The sequence below is a fragment of the Oratosquilla oratoria genome, chromosome 22, assembly GCF_046742065.1.
Source record: "Oratosquilla oratoria isolate Oo_2021 chromosome 22, ASM4674206v1, whole genome shotgun sequence".
NCBI classification, from domain to species: domain Eukaryota; kingdom Metazoa; phylum Arthropoda; class Malacostraca; order Stomatopoda; family Squillidae; genus Oratosquilla; species Oratosquilla oratoria.
Window position 1 is genome coordinate 12,096,296 of NC_134798.1, and position 21,122 is coordinate 12,117,417.

Here is a 21,122-nt window from a genome sequence, read left to right on the forward strand (position 1 = left end):
CTCTTTGTAGAAGACATTTCTAATAATGCTAACCCTTCTATTGCAAGTGTATCTAGAGAATCTTTGATTAGTGCCCAAAAAAAGGACCTATGTCTTTCATCCCTTTGGGATCAGTGTGTGTCCAAAGTTCAATCTGAGGCTGTCTCAATGTTATTATTTGGATGAAGATGTTCTAATGCACAAGTGATTAGCGCATAATGTTCCCATGGATCAAAATTGGCAAACTAAAAACAAAATTGTTATTCCCTTTAGCATGCAGTCTCAAATACTTTATATGGCCCATGACACTCCTCTGGCTGGTCACCCAGAAGTCAGAAAAACTTTGGTACACATCCTTAGACATTCTTATTGGCCATTCATTAAGAAAAATGTTTCCCAATATTGTAAAGTTTGTCCTACATGCCAGAAAGTAGGCAAACCTTATCAGTCAATCCCCAAGGCACCCTTAAGACCTGTCCCTGCTCAAAAAGAACCTTATTTTAAAGTCTTATTAGACTGCATTGGGGCTTTGCCCCCTTCTCAGAAAGAAAACAAATATCTACTTACCATCACCTGTCTAACCACCTGTTTTCCCAAAGCAATTCCTCTTAAGAACATTAGAGCCAATGACATTACTACAGAACTATTGAAGTATTTCTCCTAAGTAGGCTTTCCTAAAGAAATAGTGACCAGGGCAGTAATTTTAAGTCTTCAGATTTCAAAACATTTCTTAGGAATCTAGGACTCTTGGAAAGTGATTGTTATCTCACAATCACCAACATTATATCTCACAATCACCAACATAAGTAAATAACTTATCTTCTCTAATTTAGACTATAGTGATATATAGAACAGATACTAAAAATGAAAGTAATAAAAGAAAAATAATCAGTGTAGTAAAAACCAAGTGAAGTAATATTCTGTCTCACTTCCTCCATATTTTTATATATTAGAAAGTTTGATTTAAAATTTTATATATTCATAATTAACTATATTTCTTAGTAATAAAGTTTTGTAAATGGTAATGTTCTGATTGTTTCTCCTATCCTCTTAAGTTTATCTGAACCTGGATAAATATTATTCACTAACTCCAATTAATTAGGACAAATATTACTAATGTAATTAAGCCCTAAGAGAGGATGTGCTAGAGTACCCAGGAGCACCACACAGAAGTGATGAGGCAGTTGCTCTGGTGTTACTTTTGTAGATTGTTCTTGAATTTGGGGGTGGGTTTCTTTACTTTGCTCACTGGGAGGTATTGCAGGGCGAGACAGGAGTGCAACACAAGGGCTGGTCCTGGGAGGGCTGTTGTTCCCTCATTGTTCTTTGGTTACTGTTAGTATTCTTACCACATCATGGGTGTCCATGCTGGGGACAACTCCCCTAATCTAATTAGGTTTGGGGAGGCCATGTTTAGGACACCCCTCTCCCCATGTAGAGCAAGCAGGGTAGTCTCTAAATAGGGTTGCTCAGTCTTGTAGGCTGCTGCTGAGCTGTGCTACTCCCTATCCTTTCACAGGGCTACCACTGGGCCTACACCATCTACCATTTGGGGTTATGACTAAGGGCTTCCAGAGATCCCATCTCCTATCCCCACTGTCTCACACCATCACCACTTTAACCCATGGTTGTTAGTTGGAAGAAAAATAAACTTATTGTTAGATAGTGGGAGATACTGTGACTGAATACATTGTCAATCTCAGTCACTGCCTTCACTCTTGGTAATTCACAGGAGGGAGTAGGTCTCCAGGAGCACCATGTGGAAGTGGTTATGCAGCTGCTGGTTCACCTTTCCAGGTCTCCAGTACAGATATATGATTCTTGTTTCACGATCCTGATGTCCTCTTCTTGATAGGGGAGAAGAGTTGCAGGTCCTCAAAATGAAATTCTGAACTAGTACTGGATAACTGGAGTTCACCTTCACTTTTCACACTACTGCTGACAGAACTTTTGTCAGTAAAAGGAAGACTAGAATTACTGTTATTGTTGGCAGTTGTAACAGTTATTGAATATACTTGGTCAGTCAGTTGCTACATCACACTTAGCATTGATCTCTCTGTAGGTAGTGAGGCAGCATTTGGCTCATAGAGCTAACACATTATTCAGTGACTGGGGCCTCACATTCATGTATGCCTATATGCTCAATCATGATTCAGCCCAGAGAGGGGATGTTACAAACAAGGGTACAAAACTCTCATCTGTTAAAAAATATATTCAAAATGCTACATAAACTAAACATCCTTTATTCTAACATTTTTTAACTATTCAAACTTTGCTTATAAACTCTGCTTTCATAATAAGTAGAAATTCACTACAGCAGACCTTTGACATTTCTTATGACTGATCAAGAACCCTATTCACCAATCTCATTATACCACACATGCATAACCAACTGACTACAATAACAAAAATATACTGGCAGTACACTATTCAAACATCTACAACCTACCACCTGTACCACACAGCACATCCATGTGGAAACACATTCACATTTGAATCACAAAACAAATATTTGTAAAACAAATCACAAAACTCCTTTTTCCATCAAACCACTCTAGACATTAGCCCCACAGAAGAGTCTCTTCAAAGACAAGTAGGAGCTACACTGGCACAACTGTGTTTGGGTCATTATTCAGCACTGAAACGGTGTCAACAAAGAATAGGCCTGTGTTGCCCCACCCTGGCCATACAATATTTCTTTATCGAGTGACTTATGGGCCAATTACCTGACAGCTATAGGTCTCTGACAAGAGATACCTGGGGCAATAAGATGGTTGACTCACACAGGAAGAGGGTGTTTTGGTGATATAACCCCCCACCCCCTACCCCCATTTATGATTAAAGGAAAAGAAATATTATAAAAAAGCAAACAAAACCTATTTATGTTGTGGCAGAAATATAATAAAAAAAAAGAGTATCTATAAAACATGAAAGAATGAACAAAGAAGTGTTATGAAGTCTAAAATATTTTAATGAGAAGAATAGTGGACTATAAAATGTTACTTATGGGTATAATTGGTATCTCTGTGTGATAATCTAATTTGTGGTTCAAAATCAGTGAGTTTAAAAATTAAATAGTGATTAAGCAATATTGCAAATAATGTGTGTGGGATGGGTGGAGGGTGGGTGCTTGCCTTGACTGGCCACCTCCCTTATATGGGAAGGGAGACAAGCGATTGAAACACCTTTATTAAGCAAATAACACTGCTTAACCCAAAACTGGTTGAGGAATTTTACCAGTTTTATAAAGGCATTTCCAAAAGTGTTTCCCTTCCCATAATTGTAGATATTTTTTCCACACCTCCCCCTTTTAAAAACCCTGCAACAAGGAAGAAATTTTGTGGAGTAATGAGACACTATACATAAATCCTGATTATCTAAGTTCAGATTACCTGGATCAAACTGAATGTAAACAAAGGTTATAAATCTATAAATGTAATTTATCATTTGTTTTGGTACCTAAACTATGAAATGATAACAGTAAAAAATATGTATATATACAGTGGCCGCAAAAAGTTTGGGCGCAAAATTATAGGCGCCCCAACTTTCCCGTAAACTAAAAACATGCGAAAAATACAACTTTCCACCCAAACTTTTCGCTATTTTTCAATGCTAGCGTTTGTACCCGTATTTAGCCGAGACAATACACACTATTTGGCAACTCTGTTTAGGCGCACTCGATGTCACATGGAGTCACTTTCTAAACATCTCTCACGGAGAGTAGTCTTTTTTTTGCGGTGGTCTCTGTTTTTGTGCCTTGATATCTCCGTAATGGGAAGTGGTAAAGAGCTGGAAAGAGACACAGTTGTTACAATCATAACCCTCTATAAGGAGGGTTATAAGTGTAAAGATATTGCTACTCGTGTGGGAATTGGAGTGCGTCAAGTGCAAAAGTGGACCAAGAAATTTCGAGACGAAGGAAGTGACATCATTCCTACTCAAAAGCATCGCTCTGGTCGGCCAAGGAAGATATCAAATCGTACTTCTACAGTTCTAACGGAGATATCAAGGCACAAAAACAGAGACCACCGCAAAAAAAAGACTACTCTCCGTGAGAGACGTTTAGAAAGCGACTCCATGTGACATCGAGTGCGCCTAAACAGAGTTGCCAAATAGTGTGTATTGTCTCGGCTAAATACGGGTACAAACGCTAGCATTGAAAAATAACGAAAAGTTTGGGTGGAAAGTTGTATTTTTCGCATGTTTTGAGTTTAGGGGAAAGTTGGGCGCCTATAATTTTGCGCCCAAACTTTTCGCGGCCACTGTACATATAAATGTGTGTATAGTAATCCCTCATGTCCAATTACACCATACCTGACTTTGCCCGGATTCAAATTGACTACGAAGATTTCATCTTTGTCATTTTGTTTTGCTATATTTTTTCTGTACAACATATTTTATATTTTTCTGCATGTTTCATAGTTCACTTTTCACTTGAAATATGTATCTCCAGTACATAACATGAATAGAGAAGATTAAGTGACTGTTGAGGTCATTTGGAGGGAGAAGGGGAAGACATTGCACCACTCTGGGATTTTCCTTATTCACATGCTTTGGCTCCATTAACCTGGATACAAGAGGGAATACCAAGTGTGTGTGTATTTACCTAGTTGTATTTTACAGGAAGAGAGCTATGCTCGTAGTGATCCGTCTTTGTATCTTTCAGCATCAAGTTTGTTCTTTAATTCTTATATAGTTTTTGCACTCACCGTTTCCTCATCCAATTTATTCCAGATATCCACCGCTCTGGGTGGGAAACTTTTTTTTTTTTTTTTTTTTCTCAGATCTCTTCTATAACTATCCCTTTTAAGTTTCTTTTCATGTCCTCTGGTTTTTCTTTTATCACACTTAAGTAAATAATCTCTATCGAGGACTTCCATCCCTTTCAAAATTCTGTAGATGGTCAGTAGATCTCTTTCTCTTCTTTGTTCCAGGGTTGGTAATTCAAGTTTGGACAATCTTTGTATGTCAGTTTGGAGAGTGTTGGTGCCATCTTTGTGTGTTTCACTAGTCTTGGATCATGTGTTAGACTCATGATTGACAGTTTCTACCATATATGGCCTGATCTATGGGTGATGCTGTGACCTTATCCCTTCCCAACTCCTTGTCTACCCAAATTGGAGTACTGAATCTCAGTGTATGAATACTGAAATTTTCAGCCCTGGGTAGGGCTCAAACTCAGGCTGCTGAATTAACAGTTCAGAACAGTACCACTACACCAGCAAACCGTGTGTGTATTTACCTAGTTGTATTCTACGGGAAGGGGAGCTATGCTCGTGGTGTCCCGTTTTCGTATCTCATTTTATCTAAACTATTTTTAAATTCATGTATTGTTTTTGCACACACTACTTTCTCATCTAACTTGTTCCAAATGTCTATTACTCTGTGCGGAAAGCTATTCTTTTTCAGATCTCTTCTTCTATAGCCGTCTTTCTTGATTTTCTTTCCGTGTCCTCTTGTATTTCTTTCATCCCATTTTATTAGATCCTCTCTATCAATAATTTCAATGCCTTTCATGATTCTGTAAATAGAAACATATTAAATTGGTGACGCATGATCGTCCTTGTCTGAATCCAAACTGCCTTGGATTTAGTACATTGTTTTTTTTTCTAAATACTTTACCCATCTACTTTTGATAATTTTCACAGATTTTTGCTATTGTACTTGTTAGAGAGACTGGTCTATAGTTTGTAGGGTCCTCTTTATTTCCTCCTTTGTATATAGGTACTATATTTGCTTTTTTCCAATCTTTTGGAACTTTTCCTGCTTTCAAGGAACTGTTTCTTATGCTTTGTATTTTGTCTGCCAGTTCATTCCTGCATTCTTTCAAAATCCAGTTTGCTATTTCATCTGGTCCATGCAATTTTCTGACATCAAGATTACTCGTTTCATTATTTCGTTCTTTGTTACTTCTATTTCTTTCATAGGGGGTACTTTCTCTTTCCATTTGATCTCTTCAGGTTGTATGTTCTCCCTTGTAAACACCGATTTAAAATGCTTGTTCATAATTTCTGCCATTTCTATTTCCTCTGTGTATTCAACTCCTTGTCATAATTTCTCTAATTCTTGTTTGCTTTTCAGTTTGTTGTTTACAAATCTGTAAAATAGTTTTTGTTGATCTTTACATTTTTCTATGACATCATTTTCATATTTTCTTTTTACGTCTCTGCACACTTGTACATATTCATTTCTATAACTAGTGTATATTTTCCATTTTTCAGGTCTTTTGTCTTTCTTCCGTTTGCTCCAAGCTTTATCTCTTTTGTCATTTAACTCCTTACAATTTTTATTGTACCAGCACGTTACATATTCTTTTTCTTGTTTTTGTCTTGGGACATACTTTTCCACTCCTATTTTTTTTTTATAGATTTTTGTCAAAATATTCCATTTCTCTTCTACTATTGTATCTTCTTTGTGTATTCTTTCCCAGTTTTCATTTTGAAAGAATTCTCTTATTTTATCAAAATTTGTTTTTTCATACATCAATCTTCCTTTTCTATATTGTTCATTTCTTTTCATGTATTTTTCCTCATTTAGTTCTAGTTCTATCAATATGTGGTCACTTTTGCTTATTGGTGCCTGGTATTATCTTTTCCACTATTTCAGGTTCTGATGTGATTATTAGGTCTAGTCTTGATGGTTCTTCATTTCTATACCTAGTTTTCTCTTGAATCCATTGTGTCATTGTGTGGTCAATAATCATCTCAAGTAGAACATTTCCCCATGAGTCTTCTCCACCCTTTACGGTCATCTCTTCCCAGCAGACTTCTTTGCAATTAAAGTCACCCATCATAACTATTCTTCCTCCATCTTCCATTACCTTGTTTAATGTTATTCTTGTGTCTTCTAACATACTTTTATGTTCACTCTCTTCCCATGAGGCTGTTTTTGGGGGCACGTAGTTTATTACAAAATTTCTACTCTTATTATCTTGGTCTTCTACTTCTATCATAATCATCTCTTTTCTATTCTTTCCATATGTTACACTCTTCACGTTTATATCCTTCTTAGTCAGGAACATAACTCCACCCCATTGTTTATCTCTCTGTTTCTAATCCAATAATTATATGCATTGAGTCCTATGCTGTTGGGTGGTAGGGGACCTTTTAATTTTGTCTCTACAATTCCCATTATGTCTGGTTCCTTTTCCTTCAGATACTCATTCAGTTCATTCAGTCCTGTTATTAATCCATCTATATTTGTGTAGGACACTCTTAACTTTCTGTTATTTCTATTGTATTTTCTGTTTCTTTTTTGTTTCTCTCTGTTATGGTCCATTTCCTCACTTTCATATTCACTACTCTCCAATAGAATTCTTCTTTTTCTGACTCCATTCTGTTCTCGCTTTTTTCTTTAGCTTCTTGCCTTTTCATTTTTTCTTCCTCTCTTTCCTCTTTATTCATTTCTCTTTTTATCCATACCTTTTTATATTGTTCACTTGCTGCTTGCTTCCCTGTTTTTGCCAAGATATTCTCTGCTGTTGTTTGTGACCTGAATTTAATCTTAATTGGTCTGGTCTTATCTGTACTATATTTGTTTCATGATTTCTGGTTCATCTTCCTGAACTAATTCTAGTAAACTGTTTACTTTTTCTTTTTCCTCTTTAATTCTTGTGGTTCTATTTCTCTTCCATTCCAAATATAATTATACATTTCTTTTTGTCTGCTAAGTCTCTTACTATATTCTCCTTCTGTCTCATCACTTTAATAACTGAGTCTTCAGTTTCTTTCATTTGTTGCTTATGTCAGTAAATGCAACTTTACTGTTTTCTTGGATTTTTTTCAGCCCTGTGCTTCCTTTGCTATGGCCTCTTGTCTTTATTATTCCTCTTTAATTCCTCATTCTCTTCTTTAACTTCTTTTAACTGTCTTTTTAATTCTTCTATTTCTAAAGTTAAATTTTTGTTCCCCTTCTCTAGTTCTTCCAATCTTTCAACTCCCTGCGCAATCTTGGCTATGTTACCGAACTTATTTTCCCAATGCTCGGTCATTTTATAAAGTTTTTTCTTCTAGTCTTGCTAATCGGGGGAGGTTGGTATCGCCCCACCCTCTTAAAATCCCTGGAAACTATTATCATCACCTTCCACTGTGCTGCTCTTATCTATATTTCTAATCTTTACATTTTTGTTGATCCCGTCATCACCGAAATCATCGTCATCATCGGTCCATCTTTTGTTAACAAGACGCCTGGCCTCCTGGACCATGTCCCCCTCTTCCTCATTTCCTTCCATTTCCCTCAATAATCCCTCCCCTTCTCCTTTTTTATCACTTTCCCACTACACCACAAGCTTTCCTCTTCCCTATAAATACAATAAGGTACTTCCTTGACATTGAGATCCACGTAGATTTTCCTTTTTCTTCGGAATTACAATTCACGCCGTCCATCCGACGAAAGTGTGTGTATTTACCTATTGTATTTTACGGGAAGGGGAGCTATGCTCATGGTGTCCCGTTTTCGTATCTCATTTTATCTAAACTATTTTTAAATTCATGTATTGTTTTTGCACACACCACTTTCTCATCTAACATGTTCCAACTGTCTATTACTCTGTGAGGAAAGCTGTTCCTTTTCAGGTCTCTTCTATAGCTGTCTTTTTTTATTTTCTTTCCATGTTCTCTTGTATTTCTGTCATCCCATTTTATCAGATTTTCTCTATCAGTAATTTCTGTGCCTTTCATGATCCTGTAAATAGCTATAAAATCTCCTCTCTTCTTTGCTCTAGTGTCTGTAGTTCAAGTTTTGCTAGTCTCTCTACATATGATAGTTTTGAGAGTGTTGGTGCCAATTTTGTAATTGCTCTTTGTATTCTTTCAAGTTTTTTTATACATTTTTTTGTACTTGGTGACCATATCGTTGCTGCATATTCCAATCTTGGTCTTATCAGGGTGATTAGAATTTTCTTCAACATTTCTCCATCTAGGTATGTAAATGCAACTTTGATTGTTCTTATTAAATTATAGGTTTATCCAAAAATCTTATTTATATGTTTCTCAGGTGACATTATTCATAACAATGACTCCCAGGTCCTTTTCATTTTCTACTTTTTTTATTCCTTCTTCTCCCAATTTATATGATCCTGTTATTCTGTTTTTACTTTTTCCAAATTCCATTATACTACACTTTGTATTGAACTCCATCTCCCACTTCCTACTCCATTCCTGTACTTTATTTAGATCTCTCTGTAGTGATTCACAATCTTCTTCCGTGTTCACTTTTTTCAATAGTTTTGCATCATCTGCAAAGAAGCTCATATAGCTTTCAATTCCTTCATCCATATAATAATATATATAGCAAACATTATTGGGGCCAGAACTGTTCCTTGTGGAACACCGCTTATTACTTCATCCCATTTTGAGTGTTGGTCTCTTATCACTACTCTCATTTTTCTTTCTTGCAAAAAGTCTTCCATCCTATTTAGCAGTTTGCCCTGTATTCCTCCTTCAGTTTCTAATTTATTAAGCAACTTCTTATGTGGTACTTTGTCAAAAGCTTTTTTTAGGTCTACAAATGCACAATCAGCCCATCCATCTCTTTCTTGTATTATATCTATTAGCCTTGAATAGAAACATATTAAATTGGTGACGCATGATCGTCTCATTTGTCTGAATCCAAATTGCCTTGGATTTAGCACATTGTTTTTTTCTAAATATTTTACCCATCTATTTTTGACAATTCACAAATTTTTGCTATTGTACTTGTTAGAGAGACTGGCCTATAGTTGGTAGGGTCTTCTTTATTTCTCCCTTTATATATAGGTACTATATTTGCTTTTTTCCAATCTTCTGGAACTTTACCTTCTTTCAAGGAACTGTTTATTATGCTATGTATTATGTCTGCCAGTTCATTCCTGCATTCTTTCAAAATCCAGTTTGCTATTTCATCTGGTCCATGCGATTTTCTGACATCAAGATTACTCAAGTGTTTCATTATTTCATTCTTTGTTACTTCTATTTCTTTCATAGGGGGGACTTTCTCTTTCCATTCAATCTCTTCAGGTTGTATGTTCTCCCTTGTAAACACTGATTTAAAATGTTTGTTCATAATTTCTGCCATTTCAATTTCCTCTGTGTATTCAACTCCTCCTTGTCTTAATTTCTCCAAATCTTGTTTGTTTTTCAGTTTGTTGTTTACAAATCTGTAAAATAGTTTTTGTTGATCTTTACATTTTTCTATGACATCTTTTTCATATTTTCTCTTTTCCTCTCTGCACGCTTGTACATATTCATTTCTATAACAAGTATATATTTTCCATTTTTTTTTTTTTTTCTTTTTCCATTTGGTCCAAGCTTTGTCTCTTTTGTCTTTTATCTCCCTACAACTTTTATTGTACCAGTACTTTACATATTCTTTTTCTTGTTTTTGTCTTGGGACATACTTTTCTACTCCTTTTTTATAGATTTTTGTCAAAATATTCCATTTCTCTTCTACTGTTGTATCTTCTTTGTGTATTCTTTCCCAGTTTTCATTTTGGAAGAATTCTCTTATTTTTCTATATTGTTCATTTCTTTTCATGTATTTATTCTCATTTAGTTCTAGTTCTATCAATATGTGGTCACTTTTGCTTATTGGTGCCTGGTATTCTATCTTTTCCACTATTTCAGGTTCTGATGTGATTATTTGGTCTAGTCTCGATGGTTCTTCTTCATTTCTATACCTAGTGTTCTCTTGGATCCATTGTGTCATTGTGTGGTCAATAATCATCTCAAATAGAACACTTCCCCATGAGTCTTCTCCACCCTTTACGGTCATCTCTTCCCAGCATATTTCTTTGCAATTATAGTCTCCCATCATAACTATTCTTCCTCCATCTTCCATTATCTCGTTTAGTGTTATTCTTGTGTCTTCTAACATGCTTTTATGTTCATTCTCTTCCCACGAAGCTGTTTTTGGGGGCACGTAGTTTATTACAAACTTTCTGCTCTTCTTATCTCTATCTTCTACTTCTATCATAATCATCTCTACTCTATTCTTCCCATATGTGACACTCTTCTTAGTCAGGAACATAACTCCACCCCCTTGTTTTATCTCTCTGTTTCTAATCCAATAATTATATGCATTGTGTCCTATGCTGTTGGGTGGTAGTGGACCTTTTAATTTTGTCTCAACAATTCCCATTATGTCCGGATCTTTTTCTTTCAGATATTTGTTCAGTTCATTCAGTCCTGTTATTAATCCATCTATATTTGTGTAGGATACTCTTAACTTTCTGTTATTTCCATTGTATTCTCTGTTTCTTTTGTGTTTCTCTCTGTTATTTTCCATTGCTTCAATTTCATATTCACTACTCTCCAGTAGAATTCTTGTTTTTCTGTCTCTGTTCTGGTCTCATTTTTTTTCTTAGCTTCATGTCTTTTCCTTATTTCCTCCTCTCTTTCCTCTTTATTCATTTCCCTTTTTATCCATACCTTTTTATATTGTTCACTTGTTGCTAGTTTCCCTGTTTTGGATAAGATATTCTCTGCCGTCGTTTGTGACCTGAATTTAATCTTAATTGGTCTGGTCTTGTCTGTACTATATTTCCCGATTCTGAATTTCTCTTCGATTTGTTTCATTATTTCTGGCTCATCTTCCTGAACTAATTCTAGTAAATTTCTTACTTTTTCATTTTCCTCTTTGATTCTTGTGGTTCTACCTGGGTTATGTTTCTATTCCATTCCTAATATAATTATACATTTCTTTCTATCTGCTAAGTCTCTTACTATATTCTCCTTCTGTCTCATCACTTTAATAACTGAGTCTTCAGTTTGTTCTTTCATTTGTTGTTTGATTATGTCAGTAAATGCAACTTTGCTGTTTTCTTGGATTTTTTTCCAACCCTCTTTGTTGTCCTTACTTTTCTCCTTTAAGACTTTATTCTCCTCTTTTACTTCTTTTAACTGTTTTTTTAATTCTTCAATTTCCTTAGTTAAATTTTTGTTCGCCTTCTCTAGTTCTTCCAATTTTTCAACCCTCTGCACAATGTTGTTAACGTGACCGAACCTAAGCTCCCAGTGCTCGATCATCTTATCGAGCTTCTCTTCTAGTCTTGTCAATCGGGGGGGTTTGTGTCCCCCCACCCTCTTTAAATCCCTGGAAAATATTCTCATCACCTTCTACTGTATTGCTCTTATCTATACTTCTAATCTTTACATTTTTGTTGATTCTGTCCTCTCCAAAGTCATCGTCTTCAGTTCGTCTCTTGTTTACATTTCTCCTAGCTTCCTGGACCATGTCATTCTCTTCCTCATTTCCTTCCATTTCCCTTAATATCCCTTCCCTTCTCCTTCCCTATCACTTCCCCACTATTCCACGAGCACTAACCCTTCCCTATAAATACAAAAAGGCACTTCCTGGATGTTGAGATCCACGTAGTTTTTCCTTTTTCTTTGGAACACCAATTCTCTCCGTCCATTCAGTGAAAGGGTGTGTGTGTGTGTGTATTGACAGCCACAATTTATCATTTTGGATTTTATGATTTTTTACACTGCAGGTTCTTTCACAATACAGCCTAGATTATCAAGTCATTTGTATATCAATCTTAACACAGAAATTAAAGAGAAAGAACTAGAACCACACACATTCCAAAATATATTTCTTAGTTTATTTTAGCAAATATCGGAAAAAGAAACTGTAAAAAGGTTTAACTAATAAATAATGCCTAACAAAAAAAATGCATTTAGGTTGAATAAACTGCACTAGAATGGGTAACTAATTTTCCAGCATACTACAGCCCACAGGCACCCACTTAGTTTTCTCTCTAAAAGAGATGCATTGCAATTAGGGCCATCACTGTTTTGAATGTCTACAATAATGAAAATTCTCTTTACTACTATTACTACAGACGCTCCTCTACTTACGTTCATTCGTTTTACGTTTTTTCGATTTTACGTTTGAACGGACTAAAAAAAAATTGTAAAAAAAAAAAAATTTTGAGTGAATTTTTTAGTTTAGCGCGCTCTCCGTAGTTCAAACGATACTTACGCATGACGCTGCATCCATTGTTTACATTGCACAAACGACAGACTGAAAGTGCCTTGCCTCATCCTCCTCCTCCCCCACCATCTCAATTTATGTTGCTTGAATTTAATTTATTTGAAATTAATGTTATTATTTTACAATGTTATGTGTATAATTAATGATTTAGGGGTGTTTTGTAAGATACGGTAATAGAATTTACGGATGTATAGTACAGTAACAACTTACGTTCATTTTCAACTTACGTTCGGCTGTTCGGAACATAACTAAAACATAAGTTGAGGAGCGTCTGTATATGAAATATCAAAATCCTCCCCATAGAGCAGCAAATGATAAAGATAGGTATACAATTCTAAGCAAAAGCCTATGAACCCAACCATTCCTCACATCAGACATGAGTTCAGCAATATTCTACTCAAACATCTACAACAATCAATCTCTAGAATTCCACAAATCATAAATTCAAACTCCTTATATGCTCATCACATTCTATACTCTAATTTTCCCCAAAAATCAACTATGAAGAGAAACAACTCCCATGAAAAGGATGAATTATACTGGGTAACCTATGTTCATGTCAACTACTTGAACATGGTATCAACATGGAACTTGTTCAGCAATATCCTAAATGCTCTAGATGTAACCACCATAAGGAAGACACAGAGCACTTTATACTACCCTGTCCTATATTTACTAATTCTAGGTATACATCCATCCATGCAAACATATACCAAAAGACCCTTCACCTATCCCACATCCATTTGTCTTCCCCTTTATCCTAGCTTTTTTGGATGAGGGGACATATATCAAAAGTTCCTTTCCCTTTTATGAGGGTGGGGTGCCAGGTCTTCACTCATTCCAAATCCATCCAATAATCCATTTGTCATCCTTTCCCTCTTAGCTCCTTGTGGATCATCCCTGTTCTCAACTGAGTGCTTGGGTCTGAGACAATGTAACAAGACGCAGCACAAGCTGGTTTATCCCACTGCTTCATTATATGGCATCCCCCTTCTTCCTCATCCACTCAGAAATTTATGAAGCTAATAACTTCTCATCCATTCACAACTACTCTCTGCTCACATCTATTTCTTGTCCTCTCCCTTTCCTGTTTCACAGACATTCTTCATGCCAGACAGCTCTATAAAATCTCTCCACCAAATGCTTTACAGACTGAACTGATGATTGTGGCTGCTTTTCTGGGAGCCATAGGTCTCCTAAAAGAGAGAACTCAAGTAATGAATTCATTCTCTTCTACATACATACATACATATACCAAGGCTTTTTCCCCCTTACCAGGGAGGTAGCCAAAAAGGACAAGGCATAAAATCATTCCCACCCATTCCATCCCCGAAAACACTCCACACCCCTCCACCCTCTCTCCCATCTTAGCACCTCCTAGATGACAGGTCATCCCTGCACCCTGTCCACTGCCCTGGGTCAGAAGCAGTGTCGCAGGACACAGCACATCCACAGCAAGGCCGCTTCATCAAATCGGCGACCCCCTCTCTCTGTCCCCCCATATAAAGGAGAGGACGGGGAGAAATCCCTTCTGGCTGCGTCAAAATATTTGCTCACACACACTACCTCACCCCCCATTCCACCTCATGCATCACAACATTTTCCATATACAACCATTCTCCATTCACCCGTCTTCTGTCCTCTCCCGTCCTTCCTCAAGCTGAATAAAATGAATTTGGGATTAGCCAGAACAAAATATGTCAAGACCATATTTGAATCAAAGAGCTTCACTAAGGCTCTTCACTCCAACCTAAGGTCTGATCCCCTCAATCAAATAAAACTGTTTAAAAAGAAAAAGTACTTTTATGACAAAGAAGTTAATGCTAAATAACAAGCATCACCTGTGATAAAGATAACACATGGGAATAAAAGCCACAAGACTGGTATGTTTTGACCTATCAGATGATGATCAAAGTGGTGCTACCATGCAGGAAACTTTGATTCTTCCACACAAGCAGTTACAAAATGGGCCATTATTTTGATTGCTGTATACAAATATTTAACTATTTTCCTACACTTGTGCAAAACATTGTATCTCATGGTGAAAAGACGGGAGGTTTATGTGTGAATCTGAAGTTTCATGAGCACTACAATATACAGAGATTTATATAAATAATGATTCTACCATACTTTGAGGTGATTTAGAACCACAACCATTATCCAGGAACATCTCTCGTTCATACATCTCAAACCTTTCCACTTTACCTAATTCATTTTTTTTTTCACATTCTTTCATAATATCCAAATCTGACTTTTAATACAAACCATTATCCTGAAACTCTTGTAAGCTGATGCTAAAGGCATTAACATTAATACTCATGTAGAAGGATTATCAACAAATACTTTTGTTGAATACGTTTACACCAACTCATGCTGAATGCATGAACACCAACAAATATTCATTTTGAAGGCACTGATGCCAACAAATACTCCTGTTGAAGGCTTTAACATCAACAAATATTTATTTTGAAGGCATCAATGCCAACAAATACTAATATTGAAGGCATTAACATCTAATACTTATTTTGAAGGTGCTGATGCCAACAAATACTCATATTGATGGAGTTAAAATCAACAAATGCTCATTTTTGTAGCTAATCACAGTATTGCTTATTACATAAATCAAGCAGCATCAACCTCATATCACTGATCCAGCAGTTAAAAGTCCTGAAGCTGAATAACAATGTCCCTAATTAATATGTACGATGAAAAATTCCTGTTCACTTGACCTTTGTAAACTCAAACAACTTTTATTTCTCCATTACAGTGAGCACAACAGTTGACAGTTACATGTTCATATCGTGTACTTGGGTGGAAACGGTGCATCATGGCTGATCGTCCTGGTGATACAGTACTGCACTCCACAAGAGACATGCGTGAACATGTTCCATTACTACCATGCTCCAAAACCTGTTAGGAAACAAAAGTTATTGTACAGAATACAGTACATTTCCTTTACATAAATAGACATATATACCAAGGGCTTTTTTTCCCCTTTACAAGAAAGATAGCCAAAGTCAAAAGGCATAATTCCACTCCCAACCATTTCATCCCCACCCACTACACTCCCATTTACCACCCCTCCCTCCTTCTTCTTTTCTTAGGCCCTCCTTGATGATGGGTCATTCTTGCATCTTGCCTACTGCCCTGGGTCAGAAGCAATGCATCAAGACAGAGCACATCCACAGCATGGTCACTTCATTTTATCAGTGACCCACCCTTTCTGTCCCTTTATGCAGAAAAAGAGAAGATGGGGAGAAATCCTTTCAGGCTGTGTCAAAATATCATTCACACATTGATCATCACAGTGTACAGACACCTCAACTAGAGCTTCTGAGAAACAATGAAACTTCTCAACTATAAATATAACAGGAAACCTAGTTTGTGTTAAGGGGGCCGTCGCACTCGAAAACGAACTTCGTCAATTATGATTGAAATTTCGCGAATTTTTAATATGTTATATATACATATACTGAGATGTTCACCACCAATTTTAATATCATTTTGTTAAAAAACAATAAATTTATTAATAAAAAACCATTTTTTGACCAATTACAAACTTTCTATCTCCTCATTTATCCATTGACTGAGTATGCTGAAAAAATACCACAAATACTCTATAGCAATACCTAAAAAATGATTGTACAGTTTTTGGAATTTCCTCTTAGTTTAGGAGAAAGAATTTTTTTTTTGAATGATGTCATATTTTTTTTAAAAATACAATATATCGACTTCTATCACAAAAAATGAAAAACCCCGCAATAAAAAGTTTGCAAATTTATTCAGCTTTCAAATGATCCAAACCCCATTAAAATCGGCCGAGTAGTTACGGAGGAGATAGAAAAAATGTAGAGTAAAGGGTAGTTTTGAGATACTGAGCTTTGAAGTTCAAAATACATTTCCCTGCATTTTTTTATACATTTTAGATTTTTTTCTCTGCGACAATCTTCATGCATTCTATGTCATTCACATGTTATTATAAAGTGTAGCTGGTACCTGGTCCCCCCTTTTACGAGGTATTAGCAGCTCAGAAGGCAAGGATTTCAGGAGGGACCACCTCCCTCATTGTCACCAGGTTCGCTTACTAGAAAGCTCCTGGCTGGAAATCGGAGCTGAACGATAGTTTTCTCTTCCTCTTTCTGGTCTTTGGTGTCCCTTTCCATTTTGTGTCTTTGTCTTGTTCCTCAAGTGCTTTTGTAATGATGGGATTGACTCCAACCAAGTGAGAAAGAAGATTATGTGTCCTTCCAAAGTTATGATCAATGACAGTCGCTCTTGTGACGAAAAGCACTTGGAGCGTTTCATTTGAAGAGGCACGTGATGGTACGTCACGCATGCTCTATGTTTGTGGTGATGTCATTTGAGAAAAGAGGATATGGAGGGGTAGAGGAGTGCAATAATGTGCGCTCAGCGTAGCCAAGCCCATGCACGCACAGCAGCACTGCTATGAGTCATCTCCAGTAATAACCAAGGCAGAAGTACACTCTTTCTCAATAATTTTATTCAGTTTCTTAGCTTTCATGAAACGCACGTTTCTTCTTTGAATGTTTAGGCATTCTTGAAATTATTATAGCTTCAAATAAAAGTAAATAAAAATTCTCCAAGGAGCGACAATTTGCTTTCTCTGCCTACTCACAATAATTCTCTCAGTTTACTCACGAGTGCGAAGTGCTATCCCCGTGTAGGACAAGTTTCCAGCTATTCTATATTAGTGAATAACAAAATACATCGCATTTGTGCCATTTTTATTGCGATGAAATAACTTAGTCAAACATATGTGCAGCGAAGGTGTACTGGGAAGTGGGGGGGGGGTCAGAAAAATAGCCATAACTCCTTTATTTATTGGCATTTCGCTGAAATATTTCAGGACTGGGAATTTTTTTCAAATATTTCGGAAATTCATCACGACAGCCCCCTTAAATAGGAAGGGAAATATACGTGGATGCCCGTGATGATCTAATATAGTGGAAAAAATGAGTATTGAAGAAAATGAAAATGAATTGAAATAGACCAGGAAATAGCAATGGAGTTGAGCCCAACGTAAACATTGGAACAACAATGACACCTATTGGCACAATACAAAAGCATAGTGAAAACATCAAACACCATTAGGTGTTGTAAGGTATGATGAAGAATTTTTTCTGGATTTAATATGACAGAAGACTAAGTAGAATTATAGATATAGAAAAGGAGACAAGATCATGGAATCAAGAGTTTAGGGAGCTAAAGAAAGAAATCCTGAACCTAAAGAATGAGTACAACAGAACATATGAAGAACTGAAGGACTTAAAGTAAATGCAGAAATAAATAGTGAGGTAAGTGAGTTGAAAAAAAGAATTAATCAAAGTAAAAAGTGAAAATGAAAGGATAAACAAAAATACCACCAATAGTGAGACCTTAAAAAGAGAGGTGAATGAACAAATTAAGGTGGTGACTGAGAAGACTGAACAAAATATAGGAGGGGAAGATTTGCAGAAAATCAGAAAAGAATGGAAAAAGGACCATAGCTTTCAAAGATATTATCCAACAACAAATGCATTTGTTTTTTGAAATGCATGCATTTGTTGTTGGATAATATCTTTGAAAGCTATGGTCCTTTTTCCATTCTTTTCTGATTTTCTGCAAATCTTCCCCTCCTATATTTTGTTCAGTCTTCTCAGTCACCACCTTAATTTGTTCATTCACCTCTCTTTTTAAGGTCTCACTATTGGTGGTATTTTTGTTTATCCTTTCATTTTCACTTTTTACTTTGATTAATTCTAGAATTAACGCACTTAAGTCAATCACTGGAACAACATTTGGACAAAACAAAGAAACTAATATAACAATATACAAACAATGCATACGCTCAGTGATGAATTATGCGAGTCCTGCATGGGCTCCTAATCTCAGTGAGACACACCACAACACCCTTCAAATCATACAAAACAAAGCCCTAAAAACAATTACAGGCTGCACAAATACATCACCTACAGACCATTTACACCATGAAACAAAAGTCCTCAAAGTCAAGGACCACCTCGACATGAGAGGCACACAAACACTTGCTGCAGCCACCACAAACACATCACACCCGCTACACTACATAGCAGAACACCCACACACACCAAGAAACATTAAAACTACACCCAAAGACCTTTATTACGCACAGATACTCTCTTCTCTTCCTCCACAACCACCAAATACCAGCCTCCGGAAACATATTCATAATCACATCACTCACCGCTCCATTAACACACTGAAAGACAACACACTGCTGCATGCCAGACCCCCTGATATCCACCCTTCTGAATCCTCTCTCCCACGAAAGGACAGAGTCCACTTGGCCAGACTGCGATGCGGTCACCACCCAGCACTTCTAAGCTACCAGAAGAGGCTGGACGACCGTGTTGTGAACAGCTGCCCAGGATGTAACACTTCACCCCATACCATACAACACATAATGGAAGACTGCATTATACACAATCATGCACGCAAACAACACAACATACACTCTATAAAGGATTTGTGGGAAAACCCAGTTTCGGCTGTGGCCTTCCTTGGGGAGACGGGACTGCTCGGACAGACAGTCTAGGGAACGACAACAACAACAACAACAACAAATGCAGGAAAATACCAAAAGGTATGATAGTGGCTTTATAAAAGAGAGGAAAGATGGGAGAGGACAGAAGATAGGTGAATGGAGAAGGGTTGTGTATAGATGAGGCTGTGATGCATGAGGGGGAGTGGGTGGGGGATGGGGGGTGAGGAAGTATGTATGAGAAAAAAATTGACAGAGCCCAAAGGGATTTCTCCCAGTCTTCTCCTTTTCTGCATGAGGGGACAGAGCGGGGGGGGTCGCCGAATTTATGAAGCGGCCTTGCTGTGGATGTGCTGTGTCTTGCGACACTGCTTCTGACCCAGGGCAGTGGACAGGATGCAGGGATGACCCATCATCCAGGAGGTGCCAAGATAGGAGGGAGGGAGGAGGGTGGAGGGGAGTGGAATATATGGGAAATGAAATGGGTGGGAATGATTTCTATGCCTTTTTCTTTTTGGCTACTGCCCGTGTAAGGGGGAAAAAGCCTTTGGTATATGTATGATGTATGATAGTGGAAAGTGAGCATAAATAGATAAGTAAATAGTGCAGTCAGCAGGGATTGTCTCGTCTGCTCTATAAATTTCTTGAGTGGATGAGAGGGAGGGTGGCAGGTTGCTACATGAAGCAGTGGGAGTAAACCATCTTTAGCTGTTGGACTCTGCTGTGGAAGTAATGTGTCCTGCTGAATTGCCTTTGACCTTAGCAGTGTGGTGAGGGGCATGAGGTGTTAATTATACTTGTCTATATCTATCCCCCTCACAAGGAAGGATGCCAGCCAAGGCATGCACCCACCCCCACCCCAACCATCCCATACCTATCCATCACACCTTTGTTTCCCTTTTATCTTAGCTCCTCATGGATGAAGGGTCATCCCTGTCTCTTATACACTGCCTGGGTCAGAAGCAATGCAACAAGACATAGCACATCCACAGCTTAAAAAAAAAAAAATAAAAAAAAAAAAAAATCCATTTACACCTATCTTTTGTCTTCTTCCTTCCCTGCTCAACAGATATTCCTCTCTTAGTCAAGGTAATGGACGTGTTAACCCATTCAACTCCGATGACAAGATGTCTTGTCATTTGGTCAAATAAAACAAAAAATCATAATAAAACAACAAAATGTTTGATGATCAAACAGCACCAGAAAAATATGACGTCATCAGTCCTCCTCTTCGAGGAGGACTGATGACGTCATATTTTTCTGGTGCTGTTTGATCGTCAAACATTTTGTTGTTTTATTATGATTTTTTGTTTTATTTGACCAAATGACAAGATGTCTTGTCATCGGAGTTGAATGGGTTAAACTATATTACAATGATATGTGCTGATGATTTCCTTACCTGTTGAGCAATTTTTTCTCCAGGTGTGAGTGTTTCAAGTCCTTCCATATTAATGCTATTACAACCTACTGCCCTTCCTAGGTCACCTAGTAACCGATCACGCACTGTCTCAGCCAAGCTGTCCCCTTCCAATGCTAAAGTCAATAGATCAGCTGAGGTCAACGTAGATGTTCCTGATGTGGCAGCTAGTGGGTCAAAAGCATCACAGAGTTGCTTGTTTAACCTGACAAAATAAAATTAATACAATCAAAA

General features: G+C 37.1%; 1 protein-coding gene across 7 annotated transcripts in view; it reads right to left on the reverse strand.

The window, feature by feature from the left end:
* Positions 1-2,175: 2,175 nt before the first annotated feature.
* The window catches only part of LOC143037434 (uncharacterized), a 102,839-nt gene continuing 83,892 nt past the window's right edge, over positions 2,176-21,122 (reverse strand). For all 7 annotated transcript variants that reach the window (XM_076205652.1, XM_076205651.1, XM_076205650.1 and 4 more), the window contains 2 exons: positions 20,871-21,093; positions 2,176-15,861 (listed from right to left, as the gene is read on the reverse strand). In XM_076205652.1, coding sequence (XP_076061767.1) covers positions 15,691-15,861; positions 20,871-21,093 — 394 coding nt within the window. In that variant the 3' untranslated portion in view covers positions 2,176-15,690. The remainder of the gene's footprint in view (positions 15,862-20,870; positions 21,094-21,122) is intronic.